Source organism: Peromyscus eremicus, chromosome 20 (genome assembly GCF_949786415.1).
Source record: "Peromyscus eremicus chromosome 20, PerEre_H2_v1, whole genome shotgun sequence".
Classification (NCBI taxonomy): domain Eukaryota; kingdom Metazoa; phylum Chordata; class Mammalia; order Rodentia; family Cricetidae; genus Peromyscus; species Peromyscus eremicus.
In genome coordinates, this window is record NC_081436.1 from 52,027,997 (window position 1) to 52,047,629 (window position 19,633).

Below are 19,633 nucleotides of genomic sequence, written 5' to 3' on the forward strand. Positions count from 1 at the left end.
ATCTTCAAATGAATTTATACTTTAATAGAGTGGGTGTAGCTAGAGTTTTCCTGCCTGGCCCACAGTCAGGACAAATCTCTTTCACCCGCCAGTCCCACAGCTGCTCAGACCCAACCAAGTAAACACAGAGACTTATATTGCTTACAAACTGTATGGCTGTGGCAGGATTCTTGCTAACTGTTCTTAAATTAATCCATTTCTATAAATCTATCCCTTGCCACATGGCTCGTGGCTTACCGGCATCTTCACATGCTGTTTGTCATGGTGGTAGCTGGCAGTGTCTCTCTGACTCTGCCTTCCACTTCCCAGCTTTATTCTCCTCCTTGTCCCGCCTACACTTCCTGCCTAGCCAATGGCCAATCAGTGTTTTATTTATTGACTAATTAGCAACACATTTGCCATACAGAACATCCCACAGCACACTGAAATTTCCTCCTCAAAACAAATTAGTCCATTAGGATAAAATTCAACCTGAGTCAAATTCTCAGAACAGAGTGAATGCAGCCAGACTGATTGCCAGAATATCACTTTAAGTGCATCTAGCCTAGTCCCTCATAGAGTCCTCCCTCTGTAGCTGCATGAGTTATGTCTTTACTCTGTTTTCTTCATCCTCACTATCCTCATTAGAGTGGTCAGTAACCTCAGTTTACAGTTCAAGGACTCTTCCAGCCCAAAGCCCTAAGTTCCAAACTTTTCCACAATTCTACAAAAAACAGTTCCAAAGGACATAACAAGGCTTATCATAATAATATCTTCACTTCTCCTTAGTAATTTATCTCTTTGCTGAAACAAAAAATGGCGCCAGCAGCAACATTCACAAGAAAACACTTGTAGAGTCAAGAGTTTACTTTGGATTACAGTTCTAAGATACATTCCACTGTAGCAAGGAAGGCAGTGGGAGGTTTCGATGTCCCTAAACTGTGTCTCTTGAGTAATTTTGTATCATAGAACCTATTGTAGATGTAACCAACCATCTTATTAAATAAGAAACACAGAACCAATGCAAAGAAGAAAGCCAAGAGATCAGAGCTAAGAGCCTTATCCGTATGCTGCAGCTAGCCTCTTCAGCCAAGACACTTACTTCCTGTGTTTTTGTCTTTATATAGACTTTCTGTTCTGCCTTCTCATTGGTTGTAAACCCAACCATATGACTGCCTCGTCACTGCCTGTCTGTACAGACCTCCAGGTTTTCTATGGTTGGAATTGAGATTAAAGGCATGTGTCTCCAATGCTGGCTGTATCCTTGAACACACAGAGATCTACCTAGCTCTGACTACCAAGTGCTGGGATTAAAGGTGTGCACCACCACTGCCCAGCTTTTGCTATGGCTCTAATAGCTCTGACCCCCAGGCAACTTTATTTATTAACATACAAATAAAATCACATGTCAGTACAAATAAAATATCACCATACCCTATCATATTGGAAATCTGTATTAATTGTCCCACAGTATTTGACAATGTTTTACAGAATTATTTGTATTTGACTACAATATGAATTGTTCAGTTATGGTCTGAGTTGTAGATCTTGGGATAAAACCTTAAAGGTCATCCCTAGCATACTCAATTTTTCTGATTTTTTCTGTGCTTTTTCAAAACTGATGTTGAATATTGTTCAGCTTTGGTTAAAGTACTATTTGTTGTTTTGCTGTTACTTGTAATACATTTTAATACAAGATGAAGTGTGACTTTCATAGTTAAAAATAATTCAATTTTCTTTAGTTACATATTATAGGAAATGCCATATAGCCAAGTTACTAGGTTAATTGAGAAGTATTTAAAAGTTAAATACTTCCAAATTGTGTCAGATATGCTTATTCATTAAAATATCACAATATCATAACAACATAGTAAGTACATTTGAGATATATTTTTTGACATCCTATGTTTTAATAAAAATTAGGTTGATCTGTTGAGTGCTACAGCCCTTGAGCACTTAGAGAAAATCTAATCTTATAGACTCAAAACTTTCAACAGTAAGATATAATATTGATAAATGTGAAAATATAAATTTATTTTATTGGCTTAATTTGGTAAAGGTACTTTGAAAAATTTGAGTTGATTATTTATGTGATAATTTATCACTGCATTGAAAATCTCACTTGTGGATTTCCCAGTACATTTTATAAGTTACAAAATAGGGATTATATGATAGGAATTCTTTCTAGTGTTATGCAATTGCACTCTTATTTTATGGCTTTTCTTATAGGTTATTTCATTATGTAAGTAATAAAGAGTTGTTCTCATATTAAAATTTGCCTTAGCAAGCACACTGTTCTAAAGTGTTTTTGTTTCCAGTTGAAAAAGCTGGGTCTTTTGGGATTCCCTTTTGGAATTACTCAGTAGAGTAATCATATGTGTTTGAAAGATACACATACAAATAAAGGGAAAAACACCTAAGAAGGATTTTGTCCTCATGATGGAATCAGAACTGAAGTGAAATGGCGTAATGAATATAAATGGAAGGTATCATCATCCTTCTACATTGGCAGGTGTCCACTTCAGTGATCAAGTTTGGATCACTGAACAAACAATGTGCAAGAGCCAGAGTGTTTTGGTTATTGAATAATACCTTAAACACTTCCTATATCAAGACATCAAGGAGCAATCAATATCCAGATTGGTTACAATTACTTTGAAGTCTGTTTTATTAGATATTAGGATAGCTATACCAGCTTGCTTCTTAAGTCCATTTGATTGGAAAGACTTTTCCTAGCCTTTTACTCTGAGGTAGTGTCTGTCTTTAAAGTTGAGGTGTGCTTCTTGTATGCAGCAGAAGGATGGATCCTGTTTTCATATCCGTTCTGTCAGCCTGTGTCTTTTTATAGGCAAATTGAGACTATTGATATAATGGATATTAATGACCAGTGATTGTTAATTCCTGTTATTCTTTGTTGGTAGTGTTGTGTGTTTCTCTTCTTTGGTATTTGTTGGTGTGGGATTATCTATTACCTGTATTTTCATGGTTGTATCTAACTTCCTTAGGTTGTATTTTTCTTCTAGTGCTTTCTGTCATGCTGGGTTTGTAGATAGCTAGTGTTTAAATCTGGTTTTATCATGAAATATTTTGTTCATTCCATCAAGGTGATTGAGAGTTTTGCTGGATATGCTACTCTAGGTTGGCATCCATGGTCTCTTAGTGTCTGAATAACATCTTTCCAGGACCTTCGGGCTTTCAGAGTCTCCATTAAGAAGTCAAGTGTTATTCTGATGGGTCTGCCTTTATATGTTACTTGGCCTTTCTCCTTTGCAGCTCTTAATATTTTTTTCTTTATTCTGTATATTTAATGGTTTGATTATTGTGTGGCAAGGGGTCTTTCTTTTTAGATCCAGTCTATTTGGTGTTCTGTAAGCTTCTTGTACTTTCATAGGCATTTCCTTCTTTAAGTTGTATAGATGTAATTCTGAATGATTTTATTAAATAAGAAACACAGAGCCAAATGCAGAGTTAAAAGCCCAAGAGGTCAGAGAGTAGTAGCTAAGAGCTGAGACCAAGACCACCTTCTTACCACCCACTGCCACTGCCATCCTTCCCTTAAGAAAGAGACCTACTTCCTGTATGTCTGTCTTTTTATTGACATTCTGTTCTGCCTTCTCATTGGTTGTGAATCCAACCACATGACCTCCTCATTACTGCCTATCTATACAGACCAACAGGTATTGAGATTAAAGGCATGTGTCTCCAAGCTGGCTATATCCTTGAACACACAGACTCTGACTGCCATGTGATTAGATTAAGGGCATGTGCTACCACTGCCAGACTTCTGCTAAGGCTTGCTATTCACTCTGACCCCCAGACAACTTTATTAACATACAAATAAAATTATATTTCAGCACAAATAAAGTATCACCATAAAACAGGGAAAGTTTTCTTCTATGATTTTGTTGAATATATTTTTGTGCCTTTGAGTTGGTATTCTACTCCTTCTTATATCCCTATTATTCTTATTATTCATGGTGTCCCAAATTTCCTGGACATTTTGTGTTATGACTTTTTTGGTTTTAGTGTTTTTTTTGACTGATGAATCTGTTTCCACTATTGTATCTTCAATGCCAGAGATTCTCTCTTCCATTTCTTGCATTCTGTTGGTTATGTTACATCTGTAGTTCCTGTTCATTTACTTAGATTTTTCCATTTCCAGTCTTCTCTCAGTTTGTGTCTTCTTTATTGCCTCTATTTCAGTTTTCAAATCTTGAACTGTTTCATTCATCTGTATAATTGATTTTTCTTGACTTTCTTTAAGAGATTTATTGATTTCTTCCCCTTTTTGTTTGTCTTTTCTTTGAATTCTTTAAGGGTAGTTTTCATTTCCTCTTTAAAAGTCTCTATCATCTTCCTAAGGTCATTTTTAAAGTCTATTTCTTCTGCTTTGGGATGTTCAGGTCTTGTTGATATAGCACCACTAGGTTCTGATGGTGACATATTGGCCTTTATGTTGTTGACTCTATTTTTGCACTGGTGTCTACCCATCTCTTTCTCCACTCTGTGCAGGTACTGTCTGTGTCTGAGGGAGCCTCTTTTGGTCTGGTTGATATGCTTGGTTTAATGGGAGCTCTTGGTGTAATCCAAACTCTTGGTCCAATCTGTGCTGCTCCCAATTGGTGCAGGGTGTGCTTATGTCTCAGGTTTTCACTGGTGTCACAGGAGCCTGTTTTCTTGGCAAGGAGGCTGGGGAAGCAGCAGCTGGCCTGTCTCTGAGGGTTCCAATGGCTTGGGGGAAGGGCACAGGATATGCCCCCATTGCCTAGGGGCTAGGGACCTGGTTTGCCCAGTCCAGAGATGGGGCCTTACAGTTCCCAATCAGTGAAGTTTGTACTTGTATCTCCCTACAGTTACAGTGCAGAAACCAGTAAATAAGACAAGCACAAAGGTGTTTGAATAATGAACTGAAACATCCTCATCAATTACAATGATGGTTTTGTTGACATAACCTAAGGGAATAATGACATTATATTCAAAACAGTGATAAAATGAACAATAAATATTTTGCTTTATTTAAAAAATTTTTATTCATTTTACACACCAATCACAGATCCCCTTTTTCCCTCCTCCTAACCCCCCAGCCTCCCCTCCTCAACATATTCCCACCATTCCCTCCTAAAAAACTAAATATTTTTAAAGATTATGACTTCTTTACTGTTTTTTTTTCCTCTAATTTGAGCAAAAGTTTTGGTAAAAAATTTAGGGTAATTTAAAACATCTAACAATAAGTACCAATTGAATTTGGAGTGCTATTAAAAATAAAGCTCTTAGTCCAAGTAAAACATGATGTGGTTTATGTTAAGTCAAATATGAGAGAATAGTCCAGGAAGTACTGATGGGCTTATTTCAAATAATGTGTTTCACCATGAACGTGATTACATGAATGGTCTTTTGTGTATGTGTGTGTGTCTGTGTGTATGTGTGTGTGTGTGTGTGTACACGCATATATGTGTGTGTGAGAGAGACATATATATGTGTGTGTGAGAGACAGTTCATATAAGCATATATGTGCTGGTATCTGTGTGTGTGTTTGTGTGTAAACAATATTTATTGCCTTTTTTCATCTCCTCAAATACTACCATACATTACTCCTTACTTTCCTACAATTTCATGGCCTCATAAAATATTATTGCACATGTGTATATGTGTGTGTATGTGTGTGTGTGTGTGTGTGTGTGTGTGTGTGTGTATGCTTAAATAATGTTACTTGTATGCATGTTTTCAGGGGTGATCATTTGTCATAAACTTTTGTAGTCATAGGACAAAAGAAAGTTGTGACCAGTGCATTTCCTAGTGCATTGTGAGGTCTGACAAGGGAGACAACAGCGAAGTATGAACATTTTCTATAGAGTTTTGGAAATGCCTTAGCAGGTCATAACACCCTTTGCTCCAGGGTTATTAAAAGTTACAGGAATACAAGATATAATACGTTATAATTTAGTTGTTTTTCATTTTCAAATCACTTTCTAGATTCTTAGAACACACAATAATCGTATTTAAAATACCCTAAACTTCATTTAGGGTGAAGGGGAAAAATAAGCTTAAGTTTTCTAATGTACAATTACTCATTTTTGAAAATGCTAGTTTAAATAAATTAATTATTTGATTTTATTCAAAAGCATTAATCTGTCATAATCAGGTTTAGTTGGTAATGTTTTTTCCCCTCTGCGTTTAGCACTTTAATCATTTCACTACAGAAATGTTTTACATAAGCTTTAGGTTTTGCATCAGTTATGCCTGGTTAATTTCTACTCTTAAGTTTTAATTTTGAAAACTAGACATCTGTGTTAATGTTGAATTCTGTATATGTCAGGAAATCATGAAACCAAAAAATCAGTATCTGGAAAAAAAATCTTAAATATCAATCCATCCAAAATGGATTGCTGGTAAGCTTGCTTGTTCTACAAGGATCCCCTTTCTGTCAGTTCCCAGCAGCTGTCCTTTCCTGTCTTCCCATTTGTTCATATCGTATTTGATTATAAACAAAATAATAGGTTCACTATGTCAGTCAAAGTAAACAATTCAAAATTTATGTATTTAAAAAAAAATCTCTCATTCCACTGACAGTTTTTAAGCCTTTATGTAACAAGACACTTTTGAAAAATTAAGTATTTTTTTTAAAGATGATGACATTTAAAGATGGGCCAACATAATTATAGTGAAGATCCACACTTGTTACCAAACAGTGCCATTTTGTATCATCTGCCTGATGATTAGAGTCTTAATAATGTGCTTAAACATTTGTGTTGGAATGTGGCACCATATTAAGTATCCTACTAAAATAGAAAGTACTAGACAAATAGGATAGATAACTCTTCAGTGTTGACGGAGTAATTATGGTGGATACATATGATCAACTCTTTGCCACTTCACTGAAACTAAATATTTTCCTATAGATCTCTGCTTTCACATACATTATTAAACTTCCATAGTTATAGGTTTTCTTTCAATCTTCAAGATTTATTTTTATTCATATATATATATATATGTATATATATATACATATATATGCAGTATAATTCTGTGAATTTATGGGACATGCATGTTGGTGCTCAAGAAGTGTAAAAATGGTGTTGGATAGCACAGAGCTCAAGTTATAGGTAGGTGTAGGTTACCAAACATGGGTACTAGGAAATGAACTTGGGTCCTCTAACATCAAACACATCTCACTGGCTTGCTTTAAATACAGAGAATGAACCATTTGATTCTACATTGAACAACTGGGGGAAACCTTCAATGATTAAGTGTAACAGAAATTAGAAAACAAGTCTTAATTATGACAATAGAAAATAAGAAAGTGTGATATCTGGGCCAGCACATATTATGAGAGCATTAGAAATACAAAGCAGGAGTCTGGAATATATATAGGGCAGCAATAGTTTTAGAGATTGAGCCCAATAAACAGAGAGACTAAATTACACTAACAGACTTTTATGAAAATGAATGTTAAGTTCCAAAGAGACTACAACAGAGATCCTCAGATGACTTCCAAATCAACAGCTGCCAGATTATTGTAGTCTGATTTTCACCTGAAAGAAATAATTAAGTGCCTGAAATGTTTTAGAGATTATGTGCTCAATAAAAGATGTCTCTTCTCACTTGTACAGAAGATGAGTTAGGGGTTAGCAGATCTGACTCTGTGATCTGAAGGGCTAACTACTGCCCCTCTTCTTTAAACATGTAAACTACTGCAAATGCATTATCTGTGGGAAAAGAGAAAGAAAATTGTTTTTATCACAGGGGGGAAAATTATACACACTTCAAAGAGTGTTGTTGACTTGCTAGCAAAGGAGGCAGATGTTTATATTTAGCAGTTGCCTATATCCAGAAAATATGAATAATTAATTTATAATACTTTCACACACACACACACACACACACACACACACACACACAAAAAAAAAAAAAAAAAACCCAACAACAACAGTGAATCACCTAAGGTTAAATATGATGCCATGTAGATGAATTTCTAAATGGTCTTGTTAAAATAAAAAACACAGAGCCAGAAATTTGGGTTAAAGCCTTAGAGAGATCAGAAGAAGCCACCAGCCAACCTTACCTCATCAACTCTGCAGCTACTTTCTGTCTACCCACGCCTTTATTGCCTTGCTGTTCTGCCCTCTCACTGATTATCTTAGCCCAGCTACCTTACTTCCTTGTCACGTCTGTCTGTCTGTCTGTACAGACCTCCAGGCCTCTATGGTTGGTACTGGGATTAAAGGCATGTGTCACCAAGCTTGGCTCTCTTCCCTAGTGTGACCTTGACCAAACAGAGATCCTGCCTGCTAAGGCATCAAGGGTGTGTGTTGCCTGACTTCTTGTTTACTTAAAATGGCTGGCTTTTTTCCCCTTGATCTCCAGGCAAGCTTTATTTATTAACATACAAATAAAATAACACCACATTTCAGCACAAATAAAATATCACCACATTTCCCCTTTTTTTCTAATAAAAATAAGTTATAACTAATATAAGAAAAATTATACACAATAAGTACAATAGCTATATACAATATATATGAGCAATAAGTACATCAACAATGTCTAATTAATTTGAATTGACAAATTCAGAGAAAATATTCCATTATCTATCCTATTTTGGTGAGTCGAAAATGTACCTAATTCACTTTCTATCCTATCTTGTATTATCAACAGAAAACTATCTTATAATGTCAATTTTTCTTTAATTTTACAAAATACAAATAGACTAGATATTGTAACTGTAATTCTTGCTTGATAACTGTTTTGTTATATGTTATTTTAATAGGTTAAAGTTAAAACCTTCCTTTTGTTTAGACAGAAAAGGGGAAGTGATGGGAGTGCTGTGGATGATTGATGGATAAATAAAACAGACTGGACAATAGCCAGGCAGGAAGTATAGGTGGGACAAAGTAGGAGGAGAATTCTGGGAAGTGGAAGGCTGAGGCAGAGAGACATTGCCAGCCGCTGTGATGAGAACCAACATGTTAAGATACCAGTAAGCTATGTGGCAACTCATAGATTAATAAAAGTGGGATAATTTAAGATATAAGAAATAGATAGCAAGAGCCTGAGCCATTAGGCCAAACAGTTTAAATAATATAAGCATCTGTGTGTTTATTTGAGTCTTAGTGGCTGCTGGCCCAGGTGGGACTGGAGATAGCCCCAGCTACAAATGGCACCAGAACGTGGGGTGAGAATTTCCACCTAAAACCTGAGAAAGCTTAAAACAAGATTCTAAAATGAAGCTAAAACAGCTTCCTAGTTGTCTCTCTCAAGTTAGCCGCAGCCTACATGCTTGAGCTATTATATGGCAGGTTCCTGGGGTGTGCACTTGACCTGCAGTATGGTGGTAATGAGATGTTTCCAAGCCACACATTATGCTGTTGCTATGTGGGGGATTTAGCTTTTGCTAATACATTTAAAAAAAAAAAAGGTTTCTGGACTACATGCTGCTTGAATAGAAACATAGACCCACTATGGCACCCAACCTGGGGCTAAGGGAATATCTTTCAGTATGCTGTGAATATGTGTTGCTCTGATTGGTTGATAAATAAAGCCATTTGGCCTATGGCAAGGCAGCTTAGAGGCAGGTGGGAAATTCAAAGTGAGAGACAGGAAGAAGGCGGCATGGGGTGTGGGGGAAGAGGGGGGAAAAACGCCAGCCTGCCATCCAGGGAGCAGCATGTAATGGCACACAGGTAAAGCCATGGAAAATGTGGCAACATATAAATAGTTAGGGGCTAATTTAAGATGTAAGATCTAGCTAGTGAGAAGCCTGAGCCAGTAGGCCATACAGTTAGTAATTAGTATAAGCTTCTGTGTGTTCATTTGGGTCTGAGCGACTGTGGGACCATGAGGCCATGAGAGCTGTGTGGGACCAGGAAAACTTTCAGTTACAATACCGTTTATCCATTTTACCAAAGAGAGCATGGTTAAAATTAAATGCACTCACCTGTGACAAATGCAGCAAGCTCTAGAAATTAAGTTAATAAGATGCAGTAGTTAAACAACTCCTGCAAACTATTCCTTATCTCAAAGTTTTATCCTGACTAGTTTCTATTGTCTTCCATCTTGTATATGTTACAAACCTATCTCCTCCAGAGCTGAGACACTTGTAATAGCTTCTTGCTTTGAACTTGTGCTCTAAAATTGTGTTGTTCACTCATAGCCAATAGAATCACTTTAAAACACCAAATAGTGTCATTCATTAGGCACTCATTGAAAACCCATGGCTTCTAGAATGAAGCTCAAAAGACCTGTAGCATCCTTTAGACTTGGAATTCATCTCATTCAATCCCTAACAGCTTTCCTGGCTTAATTTTATAAAGGGTTTTGCTTCATTTGCTACATCCTGATTATATTATTCCTCTTGCTCTTTCTTGAAAACAGAAAATGTGTCAAATGATGGAAGGTTGGTGCTTGAGGATTATAGAACTTTAATATTCCCAAGAGAATATCCTGACCTGGGAAAGTATCATCTATTTATAGGCATCCAGGTTAAACTGAATGTTTTTAGTCTTTGTTAGGTGAATGTTAGTAAACAAGTCTGAAATAAATAATACTATTCAGTATGTGTATGAGTGTGTGTGTGTGTGTGTGTGTGTGTGTGTGTGTGTGTGTCTACTGGCTCTTGTCTTTTCTCCCCTTTGCCTGTCTCTCTTTAAATTCATATACATAACTGTTTTTTTTTTCTATTGAGACAAAAGAAAAAGCAACCTGGTGAATAAGTATACAACGTACCAGACAGTGTAAAAAAATAACTTGAGTTGTCTTTTAATAGTGATCAACAAGAGTCCCATGAGTCAGCTGACATATGAGAAGAATTCAGAACAACTTAGAACTTAGTTTTGCTTACTCTAAAAAACCATGTAGCAAGACTGTGCTTTGTGTGTCAATGCTAAAGCAAGGAGTAGGGTTGTTCAAGATAAATAGAGGGAGAAGGTGTAGGAAATTAATTCTGAAATTTAACCTGGTTCAGGTCACTTGGGGAAATACCATAGGACATACTTTATTCTGAATGAAGTGAAAACTAAAAGATTTGAAGTAGGTATATGCTCAATTTAAGCTATTTCTTTTTAAGCTGTAATTAAAGGGTATTTTTGAGTAATCAAGAATAAACATAGGAAAATTAAAGTGAAATGTACCATCTCAATGATTCTCATGAGACATTATGTTGGCTTAAATCAGGCTCTGACAGTGCAGGTGACAGAAAGTTGGATTCAGTATAATGAAAATGTCGTCAATAGGATTTGCTTAAACTACGTGGAGGTAAAAAATGCAAGAGAAAGAATGGGTTCAAGTAGCTATGTGAGTTAATGCACATGCTAATCAGCCAGGTGTAACCATCTGCAAAGCCCGCATGCTTCACAGCACTAAAAAATACCCCATATTCCATGAAGATCCCTTCTATCAACTGAAGAAGGGAAAATTGAAATGATCCCATACTTTTTCTTTTATCTTAACAACTAGAGAATATTATGTCCTTTCAGGTGAAGGAAAAGAAAACACAGAGAACTTACCATTGCATAAAAAAAAAAAAAAACCAGGATTATTCAAAGCATAAGTCAAGACATAGCTTAATGTCACTAATAGTTCTAAGAGGATTTTAAAACTCTTTTAGAATTAGGTAGATGTGCATTTTATGAAACAAATATCAGTCAGTTCTGCTTTACATATGTGTGTATACATATACATATATATACATATATATATGAGGCATTTATGCTAAAATAATTCTGTATCCTTTGTTATGACTCAGTTTACTTCAGATTTTGTTATCTTTTGCCTAGATCATAAGCATGAGTACTTCATAAAAGGACAAGTTACTAAATATCTGAATACTTTTTGGCTGGGGATTTTGTCTTGCAAATACTAAACCCTGCCATTCTAAATAGGACAGCATGTTAATGTCTCTGGACTTCTCTAAGACTTTATTTGTGGAATTGAAATCAGAATAATGTATTTTATATTTTAAAACATAAATTTATGGTTACCTTTAGCACTTGAAATCCTAAAGTTCAATTTTAACCATGAAGTTTTACAAAAGGAAATAGTAGAACATATTTGATCTTCAGTAAACAGTTTGCACACCCCCAGCCTCGACTGAAATATTTTCTTCCTGGCCTCCTTTTCTGTAGTTTTATCTTGACATGCTCTCTTCATTGTTACCAAAATATATGTGACCATATTGTAAGCATAACCACATTCAAGATAAGCTCAGGAAGCTGAAAAGAATTCATTAAGCCACAGGCTGAGTAACGGGTAGAACTAAGGTCCTTTGTGCAGAGAGAACAAGGAAAAAACAAGAGAAACAGCATGGTGTATGTAGTTACCCTTTATGGGTACTAGCCAGGAGTGAGAAATTTGAGGAAACAGTTTGGACAATGTATTATGGGAGAGCTATTTAGTAAGAAGAAGAAATTTTTTGTTTTATTTATTTGCTTTTTCCATTTTTCATTTATAAATTAGCATATAAACCATTGGGTTTCAAACAGGCATCATTGGATATAAATTTTGGTGACCCTCCTCTCCCTGTCCTCCCATTTCTCCCTGTATACCCCCTCTTTCCACATTCCACCATGGGTCTTCTCACTTCTGCTTTCATGAAAATGTGATACACTATCCTTGCTCCTTTCCCCTCTCATTGACAACATCTTCTTTATACTAAAAATAAATTCTTTTCTTTACAGCATATCTTGATTATAGTTTCCCCTCCATCTACTCCTCCCAGTTCCTTCCAACATCCCATCTCCTCTTGATCAATTCCCCTTCTTTCTCTCACTAGAAAAGAACAGGCTTCTAAGAGCAAACAATCAACATGACAAAATAAAACATAATAAGATGAAGCAAAACCTACCAAATCAAAGTTAGACATGGCAACCCAACAAGAAGAAAAGGATCCCAAGAACAGGCACAAGAGTCAGAGACCCACTCATTCTAACAGTCAGTAGTTGCATTAAAAATACTAAGCTAATAGCTAGAATATATATAAAGATGACATGGTATGGACTCATGTAAGCCCAGTGCTTGCTGCTTTAGTCTCTGTGGACTCACATGTGCCTTGCTCAGTTGATTTAGCAGGCCTTGTTCTCTTGGTGTTCTCCATCCTCTCTGACTCTTACACTCTTACACACTTCCTGCCTCTGGTGGTATTTCCTGAGCTCTGAGGTGAGGGATTTGATTCAGACCTACAATTTAGACTCTCTATCCAAAACTTTTCTGGCTGTGAGTCTCTGCATTTTTCCCCATGTGCTGCCAAAGGAAGACTCTCTGATGATGACTGGTTAAGACACTGATCTATGAGTATAGCCAAATATCATTAAGAATCATTTTTTACACCAGTAGTCTTGGTTTTACCTAGGTCTCTAGGCTATCTAGTCTCTCTCTGGTTTTGGTTGCCCAAACACTGTAAGGTATGGTTCTTCCTCATAGAATGGGCTTTGGGTCAAAGCAGACATTTGTTGACTACTCCCACAAGTTATGTGCCCCATTTCCCTGGCCTATTATGTGGGTAGAACAGATTATAGGTAAAAGGCTTATGGCTGGGTTGGTGTCCACATTTCTTAGCCTGCAGAGTACCTTCTCTGTACCAAAGAGACTATAACAGAGGAATAAGGGCTCCATGTAGGAACCAGTTCAACTCCATATTCAATAAGTTATGTGGGTGTTATCCATACAGTGGGGTCCTACTGTAATCATGGATTGTTTGTGGATTTGCATGCAACCCCCTTGTCCAACAACTGAAATGAATGCAACCTGGTACCTCTATGGGAAGCCTCACTTGACTACAAGAGATGGCCAGGTGAGAATCAATAATACCCATTACTAGGATTCCTCATTAGAATAACTTTAATAGATTCCAGGAAGTTTCCACTGTACTAAGTTTCCACAGCACCACTAAAATGTCCCTCCAATTCTCGGCATCTCTCCCCATACTCTCTCCCTCCACCATATCTTCCCCTAACCCAGTCCCCAGTCCCATCCCCATCCACCCCCATTTTGCCTGTTAAATATATTATTTCCCCCTCCCAGGGAGATTGCTGCATCACTCCTAAAGCCCTCCTTGTTACCTAATATCTCTGAGTCTGTGGGTGTGCCTGGGTTATCATTTACTTCACGGGTACTATCCCATTTTAGTGAATATAAACTGCATTGATCTTTCTGTGTCTGGGTTACCTGACTCAGAATGATTTTTTTCTAGTTCCATTCATTTGCTTGCAAATTCCATGGTATCATTTTTTTAACAGCTGAGTAATAGTCCACTGTGTAAATGTACCATAGTTTCTTTATCTTTTCTTTTCTTGAGGGACATCTAGATTGTTTCCAGTTTTTAGGTATTATAACTGAAGCCACAATGAAAATGATTAAGCAAGTGCCCTTGTGGTAGGATACAGCTTCCTCTAGTATACACCCAAGAGTGACATAGTTAGGTATTGAGGTAGATTGATTCTCAACTATCTGAGGAGCCTCTATATTGAGTTCCATGGTAGCAGTACAAGTTTCCACTCTCACCAGCAAAGGCTGCATGATCCCCTTGCTCTACATCCTCACTGGCATGAACTTTCATTTTTGTTATTGATCTTAGCCATTATGACAGGTATAAGATGGAATCTCAAAATAGTTTTCATTTGCAACTCACTGATGGCTAAGGATGTTGAACATTTCATTAAGTGTTTCTCAGCCATTTGTGATTCCTCTATTGAGAATTCTCCTTTTATATATGTTCCCCATTTTCAGTTTAATGAGGTCCCATTTATTAATTGTTGATCTCAGTGCTTCTGATATCAGTGTCCTGCTCAGTAAGTTTTCTTCTGTGCCAGTGTGTTCAAGGCTATGCGTCACTTTTCTTCTATCAGCTTCAGTGTATCTAATTTTATATTGAAGTCTTTGATACACTTGGACTTGAATTTTTACAGGATAATAGGTATGGTTCTATTACCATTCTTCTCATTCAAGCCATCGAGTTTGATCAGAACCATTTGTTGAAGATACTGTCTTTTATCCAGTGTGTATTACTGACTTCTATATAAAAAAAAATAAGGTGTCCATATGTGTGTGGATTTATGTCTTCAATTCAATCCCATTGATCAATCTGTTTTTATGCCAATGCCATGTTTTATTAAAATATTATTACTGTAGCTCTGTAGTACACCTCAAATTCAGGAATGGTGGTCACTCCAGCAGCTATTTTATTGTTCAGGATTGTTTGAGCTCTCTTGGGTTTTTTGTTTTTATTCTTTCTATATGAAGTTGAGAAGCATCCTATTAAGATCTGTAAAGAATTGTGTTAGAATTGTGATGTGGATTGAATTGAATCTGAAGATAGCTTTTGGTAGGATAGCCATTTTTACTGTGTTGATTCTACCTATCCAAGAGAATGGGAGATCTTTCCATCTCTGATATTCTCTTCAATTTCTTTCTTAAAAGGCTTGAAGATTTTATTATTCAAGCCTTTGTCTTGCTTGGTTAGAGTTACACCAAGATACATTATTTGAGGCTATTGTGAAAAGTTTTAATTCCCTTATTTCTTCCTCAGTCCATTTGTCATTTATAGATATGATGATACTTACTTGCTTTTGTTGATCTTGTATCCATTCACTTTGCTAAAAGGCTTTATCAGCTGTAGGAGTTCCCTGACAGAATCTTCTAGAGTCACCTATGTATACTATCATGTCATCTGCACAAAATGATACTTTGACTTCTTCCTTTCCAAATTGTATTCCCTTGATCTCCTTCAGTTATCAAATTTCCATGGCTAAAATTTTTAGTAGTATATTGACTAGATAAGGAGAGTGTAGACTACCTTGTCTTTTTCCTGATTTTAGTAGAATTGCTTTGAATTTCTCTCCATTTTATTTGATATTGGCTATGTAGACTTTCTATAAATTGCCTGTATGTGTAGGTATGTCTCTTGTGTTGCTAATCTGTCTTGGACTTTTGCTATGAAGGGTCTTGGACTTGTTAAAGTGTTTTTCTGCATCTAATGAGATGATCATGTGATTCTTTACTTTCACTTTGTTTAGATGGTGAATTACACTGACAGATATTTATATATTGAACCATCCCTGCATCTCTGGGATGAAGCTTACTTGATCATGGTAGATTATTTTTTATGTATTCTCGATTCTATCTGTGAGTATTTTATTGTATAAATTTGCATTTATTTTCATAAAGGAAAATGGTCTGCAATTCTCTTTCTTTATTGTGGTTTGGGTATCGAGCTTACTGTGGCTTCATAAAATGAATTGGGTAATGTTCCTTCTGTTTCTATATTATAAAATAGGAGTATTTATGTTAACTCTTCTTTGAAAGTCTGGTAGAATTCTGTGCTAAAACCATCTGGCCTTGGACTTCTTTTGGTTGGGAGACTTTTATTTCACTAGTGTTTATAGGTTTATTTAAACTGTTTATCTGATTGTGACTTAACTTTTGTTAAGTGATACCCATTGAAAAAATTATTCACTTATTTTAGATTTTTTAATTTGGTTGAGTATAGTTTTTTTAAGTATGTTCATGGAAAATTTCTAATTTTGTGGCCTATAACCAAACTTTCTTCCACATATACACATATAATTTTCCAGATGACAAACAGAACATTGTATTGTTTAGTCACACCCATTGCCCAGCAAATTTTAGTTTTCCATAAACTCTGAATGAAATTGTGTCATATATAAGTACAACATTTTTAATTCATCCTTGTTGATACTAGTTTCTTGCTATTGTGTGTAGTATACCAATAAATAGATATGTAACTGTGTCTGTAAGATAGACATCATTTGTGTAGTCAGTCTGATTGGGTATCTGGGTCATGTGCTAATTCCATTTTTTGGTCTTTTGAGAGAGCTTCATAGTGATTTTCATAATGGATTTCATAATTTTTGACACTCTGGTTTACACTACCATCTGCAGTGAATAGAGGTTTTCTTTCCACTCAGGTAAACACTTGTTTTCTTAGTGACAGTTATTCTCCCTAAGTGAATTAGAATCTGAGAGCAATCCATATTTAGAATTCTTTGATGACTAAGGCTGTGGAAGTCTTAAAAATATTTATTTGTTATCTGTTTCTATTTTTTGAAAATGGTCTCTTCTTTTCACTCATCCGTTTATTGATTGGCATTTGCACTTTTATCACTTAATTGTAGTTCTTTATATGTTCTAGATATTACTCATTCCCCCCATAAGTAAAGTTCAGAGGCATAGTTTTGTTTTATTATGTTTTGGCTTTTTTTTTCATTTTGATGCTCATTTTTTATTGTTCTGTTATTGCTTGTAGATTTTTAAGAATAAAAAAAATGTAGTATCAAATTTCATTTCAGACAACATACATTACCCTTTGAAATATATGAGACTTAAAATATATGAATTAACTGGCTTATTTTAATTGAAAGAAAATCAAATTTCAGTGCATTCAATATTGAATGGTGTGTATTTTCTGAGTTATTTTTCTTGAGACAGAGACATGTTCTATAGTCCAGACTGATCTTAGACATGAAATTCTCCTGCTACAAGCTCCAGAATCTAGGAATTACAGGCTTCTGTGACTATGTTGGCATGAAATGGAATGAACTGATTTAATTTACCAATGAACATGGACAATATACGTTTCAAAAGTCTATTTTTAATGTATTTACAAACACAGGTAGATCTTCAAAGGTGTATATAAACACCTACACATGTCAATTCTCCATCAAGAAGTATAATGGGTTGTAAGAAGCCAAGGTTCAGAATTCAGTTTAGAATGTCAAGGAATTATTCACATTTACCAACCACTTAGAGTAGTAACTTAGTTAATAATAACTGAATTTGATGCTGGCCTTCAATTTCTATAATTCTTGTCACTGAACATATTTATTGAGGATTCATATTCTTTTTACTTTTAGTACATAACTATATAAGTTGCATTTTCACGTTTTCCATTAAATATTTGTGCCTCCTGATACACATTTGGCCTACTGAATGGAGTCCATAGATGTAGAGCTTGTTCTTTGCATTCTGGTTTTCTAAAAACATTTCTTAATCTAAATTCAATTGTAGCCTTGGATCCACCGTGCAATTCTCCTGTGATGAAGACTATGTCCTACAGGGAGCAAAAAGCATCACTTGTCAACGGATAGCTGAAGTTTTTGCTGCTTGGAGTGACCACAGGCCTGTATGTAAAGGTAAAGAAATTTTATAATAAAATATTCCCTGAAGATGCTGTGATACTTACCTTTGTTTTACTAGGTCAACATTAAAGGTATAGTGTTGATGTATATTTTTAAGTAATCATTTACTTAGTGTTTTAACATTTTTAGAGAAGTTTTAAACCACTGTGTTTATAATCTAAAGAGTTTCCAACCTAACAAGCATAAATATCACAACTGAATCAGAAAGCATGCAGTATCAAGCATTGGAAATTGTCTTTGGTCTTCACAAATACTTCGTTAATTTTCCTGTGTGACAGTGAAAGGTTGATAAGTGTGATTCCAACTTCACGTGTATAACTTGTCACTTTACATGCCCATGGTAGTGGGAGGGTAGCATTGAGCATGAAGTTCACGTTTATGGAACTTAAACTAAAACCAAATAATGATTGCTTTCAATTTATATATTACCAGTTAACACAGATTTTTTTCTCATTCTCTCTCTATATGTGTGTGTTTCTCACTCCCTCCCATGTGTGAATATGTGAGTGTGTGTGTGTGTGTGTGTGTGTGTGTGTGTGTGTGTGTGTGTGTAGTATGAGATCTTTGTCCTCACTACAATTCCAAAAAATTTATTCAAAAAAAATATTCCCATACAAATGGAAGGGGGCACTTTCTTATTCACCGTTATCAAACTGTGATTGAAATGAAATTGCTGGTATTACCAATTATTTGTTTGCAGTACTAATGGAGAATAGATATAGCTATAAATGACCTGACTCTTGATAACACTATCTCAGGAGTACATACAGTTTAAAAAAAAAAAAACACTTTGAAGGACAAGTGAAGTCTTTAGTATCTAGAAAACAAAATGGACTGAATCTAAAGTATCCATACTAGAACACATTATCTTTTTCAGATGTGAGATCAAATATATTAAAATATGTTTATTGCATTTGTTTTGGGAATCCAATGAGCTTTTCATGGTGTAAAGCAACACATGATTATAAGCCATGCTGTTAGCTCACACTACACATATCATAATATTTAAACATTGAAACTTGTGTACTTTAGACAACGCAATTATTTTAGACATAAATATCAGTGTTTGCCAGACTCACACCACTAGGATCAGGCATATTCATCAATAGCCAGGACTTACAGTTCATGCATATAGAATGAAAAGCTACTTCTCCAACTCAAATGTCAGTCCCTGTGTTTTAAGAGAGCATCAAAATAACTATGATTTCATTGAAGACAAGGTCTGAATGTTATTATACAATGTTACTTCTTTTTTTAGTTTCTATATTGTTGCACAGTCTTCCCACCTTCTGACTGCCTCTTTGCCATCTGGTTTACTTGTTCCTTTCCCTCTTTTAAAAATCTGACTGCTAACTATGAAAAAGTGTTCTTCCCACACTACACCCTTCCTCCTCTGTCCCAGCTCCCACACCCACTACATATCTTCAAAGCAAAATTCTCATAAAATTATACAAGATTCCTTCATTGTACTCTTTTCATTTTTGAGACAGGGTCTAGCTTTGTGTTCG

At 35.7% G+C, this 19,633-nt stretch overlaps 1 protein-coding gene across 3 annotated transcripts in view; it reads left to right on the forward strand.

The window, feature by feature from the left end:
- Csmd3 (CUB and Sushi multiple domains 3) overlaps window positions 1–19,633 on the forward strand; it is a 1,140,535-nt gene that overhangs the window by 475,467 nt on the left and 645,435 nt on the right. For all 3 annotated transcript variants that reach the window (XM_059246844.1, XM_059246845.1, XM_059246847.1), the window contains one exon: window positions 17,995–18,119. In XM_059246844.1, the coding sequence (XP_059102827.1) occupies window positions 17,995–18,119 (125 nt within the window). The remainder of the gene's footprint in view (window positions 1–17,994; window positions 18,120–19,633) is intronic.